The sequence below is a fragment of the Panicum virgatum genome, chromosome 5N (genome assembly GCF_016808335.1).
Source record: "Panicum virgatum strain AP13 chromosome 5N, P.virgatum_v5, whole genome shotgun sequence".
Lineage (NCBI taxonomy): Eukaryota > Viridiplantae > Streptophyta > Magnoliopsida > Poales > Poaceae > Panicum > Panicum virgatum.
In genome coordinates, this window is record NC_053149.1 from 6,224,856 (window position 1) to 6,230,414 (window position 5,559).

Genomic DNA, 5,559 nt, shown 5'->3' on the forward strand with positions numbered 1-5,559 from the left:
TATTTTTCAGAGTGTCCACCTAGGATCCTAGGTGGCTTCATGTTAAAGCTCCAGAGGAGTCTCCATAGTAAGATTGTCTTGTGGTTTCTATCACTAAAAACATACTCCCTCCACCCACAAATATAAGCACTTTAGGATATCAACACCAATATGCTACTTTGACTAATTCTATTTATAAAATAAATCGTGTTGAATGGAAAGAATTACGTAAAGAATCTAATAAAATTATTTTTTGGTTCTCAATCTTGAAAAGTCGGACTTAGGATGAACTGAAAATGTTATATTATTTTCAAAGAGTTCACAAACTTAAAACACCTATCAGATCGACTTTGGTTTACAAGATGTGTCAGAGTTATGGTGATCTCTTTTTCTCGGCGAAGTGCTATCCAAAAGGCATTCATTCAAGAGTCAAATTTCCGCACTTCATCATAGATTCGTAGAGACGCAGGGTTTGAATGGTTGGCTTCCAATTTTCATCGGACTAGAATCAAGACACACTAATAAAATTTTGGTATCAATTAATTTATATCTAAAAACTGGCTACTCCCTCCGTCCCACAATATAAACATTCCTAACTATGTTTTTGGATGTCCAAATTCATAGTATCTCTAATGTATATGGACAAGTATTAGCTCTGGTACATAGAAGATGCTTTGAATCTAGTGAATAGCTAGAAATGTTTATATTCTGGGACGGAGGTATTATTTAAATATTTATGACCAAATCATAGCAATTTAGTAGAATCTTCTTAAACTTTACAAGAGGAGGGAAAATTGGTTGCCATACGTATCAGGTTACTATAACTTTTTAAAACCTTACAAGAGTTGAAAAAATTGGTCGTCTTATTCGACACTAAATCAAAAGTACCAAAATTTCTTGCCAATAATTTGGCAATATTCATAATTTAGCATGCCTATAATTTGACTTGCCATGATTTTAGCTTGACAAAACTTGGTGTCTAACCACTCAGTCAGCCTCCTACAGCCTACCCAGCGAAAGGATAACAGAACAGCGCATATTCGAAAAGAGCAACCAACCAATCATGAGGTGGAGCGTACGATGAGGAGTCGATGAGTAATCCAAACCCTTCTCATCATCATTCCAACAACACATCGTGGAGAGGGACCGTCCGATGGCCACGCGACGGCCCGGATGCCCCGAGCGGCACCCATGCCGTGTGCTTGGTGGCAAGAGAGGGCACAGTACTTGGTAATAGTAGTAGCGCCATGTGCTGTGCGGCCAAGGGCAGAAAGAATATAGAGTACTCAAGAATATATGGGATCGGTAGTGGGGCGACCCTATATAAAAGCCGCACCACCCTCTTCCTCCGCTAGTCCCTGCGCTGTGCCACTCTCCGCGGCCTTGAGCGCTTCTCCGTCGCTGCTTGCTAGCAGGACCAACGCCTTTTCTCTTTCTTCATCACAGCCTCTCCCTCTCTCTCTCTCCTTTCCGTAGCCATTTGCCGCTGTTCACCTGTTCTTGCCAGTTACCGCTTTTTTGAGCTACCAGCAACAGTGTTGAGCTCAGTTATTACAGTTACTGTCATCGGCTCGCAGCAAAGCCTCGTGCTGCTTGTAGCATCAGAGCTACTGGTAGCTTGTGGTCTGTTGCTGTAGCCAGTTGCTGGCTTGCTGCTGGTAGCAAGGGGAGCCTTCGATCCGCTTGCAGCGGTCGGCCTTCCACCGCCGGAGCTTTCCAATCGGCGACCAGCCTCCCCCGCTTCTATCCAAGAAGCTAGCGCTTCCACTTTTTTCTTGGGAAAAAAGCTTTGCCTTTTTTTTTTTCTCCCTCATCCGTTTGTTCCCTCCCCGAGCTAGCTAGCCGCCAGCGCCGTCGCGGTCCACCACTCGCGGAGCTCGGCGGAGCCTCGGTAGCACGCGCGCTGTCCGGAGCTCCAGACATGGCGGCATTACGGCGCCTTGGCACGGCGGTGGACGGAAATTTCCAGGGGCCGGCCGGCGGGATGGTGCCGCGGTCCCCGCGCCTCCTCGCCTCGAACGGCAGCGCGCCCAGGTCCCCCGCGGCGGGCGGCCGTCGGGAGGAGGAGGCGGCCAGCGGCGGAGGCGGCCCTGGCCTCGCCGCGCTCCGTCCCACTCCCGCCAAGCCGCCGCTCGGGAGCGGTAAGATTAAGAAGCTATTTGCCGCCCCAGGCGCCGGCGGCGGCAAGCCCAGGAAGCGCGCGCCGCTCTGGCAGGCCGCCCTCTTCGTCTCCGTCGCCATACACGTCGGGCTCTTCCTCCACCCCTACGTCAACAGCACAGCTCCTCCGCGCCGCCACCACCACCCCCAGGAGCCCCAGGCCTGCCTGACGCATCCAGAAGCTGCAGGCAGCGGCGGCGGCAGGAGAAGGGCGACGCAGGAGAAGGCCTGGGCCGCCGGGGCTCCGTCGACGGGCAAGCCGGCGGTGACGCCGGAGTCAGTGATCAACCTCGACCAGTGAGTTTTCAAATCTGCCCCTCTTCCTCTCCCGCTGCCGCCCGTTGCTCTGCTTCGCTAGGCCGAGCGGCTTCCTCTTTTTGTTTAGCGAAACGGAAAATGTTAATTTACTCGCGCCACCCTCCACGCCTACTCTATTTGCAATTTGCCGCCGCGGGGGGATCGAGGAGGTGTTCTTCCCCACGGGGCATGTCCCTGTGCAATGTCGACGGCGCCGAGGGAGAATGAACTCCGATGCGCGGATCAAATCTACCTATCCCAAGGTGGCAGATTTGCTCGCCGTTCATGCATCTTCTTTGCTCGCTTGAATTCTTTCTTCTTCTTTTTTTTTTGGTTTATCGTTGATGATGCGAATTAACTGGGAGCCGAGCCACATGATTGCGACAATGGGAGTTTTTTTTTTGATGCTGGACAAGAATGGCTTTGACATTCGCGTTGTCGGGTGCAGCGGTGACCCGACCATGTTCGAGGAGTTCTGGCGCGGGACGGGGGCGGCGGCGGAGATCGTCATCCCGGGGTGGCAGACCATGAGCTACTTCTCCGACGTCGGCAACGTGTGCTGGTTCCTGGAGCCCGGCCTCGACCACGAGGTGCGCCGGCTCCACCGCCTCGTCGGCAACGCCGCCGTGGACGGCTACCACGTCCTTGTCGGCACCGGCTCCACGCAGCTCTTCATGGCGGCGCTCTACGCGCTGTCGCCGCCCGCCGCCGCGCCCATGAGCGTGGTGTCCACGGCGCCATACTACTCGGTAAGCCCCCTCACCAAAAAAGAAGAAACAAAGAACAGTGGGTACTCGGAGCACGGAGGCGGGCGGCGATCGAGGCCGTCGCTGTCGTCTCCGTCGCTGTGGATTGCTCGAGGTTGGGGTAGGCTAAATTATATTAAGAAGAAAAACGAAATCAAAGGAGATTAATAATGCAGCGTGCCGATGAATTGTTGTGTGACAAGGATGGCAAGACCCGTCGTAATCTTATCATTCCCCCTCTTAATGATGAGGAGATAGAGCAGAATTGAAGCCGGCGAGGGGGACATCGATGGCGCCACCGGCCACTCGCCTTTGTTCCCTCCCCCTTGTCCCCAGCGCTGCCCGCCGGCCTCTGCTCATGTGATGGTTGGTGACCAAGCACAGATCAGTGTGTGTCTTGCTGTAGGGCCGTGCCGGCGGCATCACAGCGATCTGCGGGTAGCCGACATGTCTCTGTAAACAATGCTCCATCATTAGCAGCAAGCAGGTCATTAGCAGCTTAGCGGCTCTGGTTAGCGTGGCGTGTTAGGCGCGGGAGGCTTTGCCGTTCAAAAAATGAGCCACCATGTGCCGGCCGGCAGGAATATTTCCCTCACATGGCGCGCCGGCGAAGTGCGGTTTCTGGCCATGTTCATGTGGCGTGCTTCGTCTCTGCTATGCTAACCTGGGAGGGAGAAGACGGGGCCTGTTTCTGTGGGTTTGTTAGTTGAGCCTCATGTGTCTGCTGATCCATATCTAGTGCTAAATCATGTGTTCAGTGACGGGCGTCGGCGCCGATTTCATAGTTTAGTCTGCTACTAGTATTGTATTCCCATACTCTGAATTTCCTCAACTGTACTAATAATTGATGAGAGAATATAAATAAAACTACTCGATCCCATGCTCTCAAGTCTCGAGTCGGAACTGCTCCAGAACTCCATTATTGATGATAAATAGAATAGGACTGTTATGTAATGGCGAGTCAATGCGCTGACTTGATCTGATCTCTGCGCATGCAGTCCTACCCTGCCGTCACCGACTTCCTCCAGTCGGGGCTCTTCCGCTGGGCCGGCGACGCCGGCTCGTTCACGGGCGACACCTACATCGAGCTGGTGTGCTCCCCGAACAACCCCGACGGCGCCATCCGCGAAGCTGTTCTCTCCTCCGAGTCCGGCGTCGCCGTGCACGACCTGGCCTACTACTGGCCCCAGTACACCGCCATCACCAGGCGGGCCGACCACGACATCATGCTCTTCACCGTGTCCAAGAGCACGGGGCACGCCGGCACGAGGATCGGGTACGGTCGTAATACCATACGGCGTCGTGCAGGCACCAGCCATGGATGTTGCCTCGCCGTGCTGATGATGATGGCTGACGACGTTCTGATGAAACGTGTCCGCGCAGGTGGGCGTTGGTGAAGGACCGCGACGTCGCGAAGAAGATGACCAAGTTCATCGAGCTCAACACCATCGGCGTGTCCAAGGACTCGCAGCTGCGCGCCGCCAAGGTCCTCAGGGCGGTCTCCGACGCCTACGAGCTCTCGGGGGCGGGGGAAGAGCACCGCCGCCTGTTCGACTACGGGCGGCGCAAGATGGCGGAGCGCTGGAGCATGCTGCGCGAGGCCGCCGCCGCGTCGGGCATCTTCAGCCTGCCCGACGAGACCTCCGGCTACTGCAACTTCACCGAGGACATGGCATCCACTAACCCTGGTATGTATGTGTGCTGCTGCTTCCATGCCAAACTGCCAGGGCATGGAGACATGCAAACTCTGACCACCGTTCGGTTCGCCGGTCTCACCACGCGTGCTCTTCTTCCATGGCGTGCAGCGTTCGCGTGGCTGCGCTGCGACAGGGAGGACGTGGAGGACTGCGCGAGCTTCCTCCGGGGGCACAAGATCCTGACCCGGAGCGGGAGCCAGTTTGGAGCGGACCCGAGGTACGTCCGGGTCAGCATGCTGGACAGGGACGACGCCTACGACATCTTCGTGAAGCGCCTCACCTCCCTCAAGTGAGGTGAAGACGACGGACCATGGATCGATGCCACCCTGCCGGCGCCGGCAACGCATGCCCCGTGGGAGCATGAGTAGAGCAGCAGTATCAGTAGAGTGGGAAGAAGCAGAAGAGGCAGGAGCAACGTTTTGTTTTGCTTTTTCCTTCTGCTGTGTGCTGCGTTGTTGGGGATGGATGCATGTCGCATCGTCTAAAAAATTCTTATAAAGGTTTCATTTTTTTTCTTGCTAATTGCTAGTATGTGAGACTAAGCTGACATGAGAAAATAATCGATCTGGAAATACACTTGTGGACTGGATAAAGGACAGAAAATGCTATTATTCCGATTCAAATGGGTAGAACATAGAAGCCCAGGGGGAAGACTGCTCGCTTCTAAACCTCACACACAC

At 54.3% G+C, this 5,559-nt stretch overlaps 1 protein-coding gene across 1 annotated transcript; it reads left to right on the forward strand.

Annotated features, from left to right (window-relative positions):
- The first annotated feature begins 1,320 nt into the window (after nucleotides 1–1,320).
- LOC120676435 (tryptophan aminotransferase-related protein 2-like) lies at nucleotides 1,321–5,472 on the forward strand. Its single transcript, XM_039957698.1, has 5 exons — nucleotides 1,321–2,436; nucleotides 2,885–3,185; nucleotides 4,181–4,458; nucleotides 4,566–4,870; nucleotides 4,988–5,472. Exons 1-5 carry the CDS (start codon nucleotides 1,901–1,903, stop codon nucleotides 5,170–5,172), a joined length of 1,605 nt encoding a protein of 534 aa, XP_039813632.1. The 5' UTR covers nucleotides 1,321–1,900; the 3' UTR covers nucleotides 5,173–5,472.
- Nucleotides 5,473–5,559: the final 87 nt, after the last annotated feature.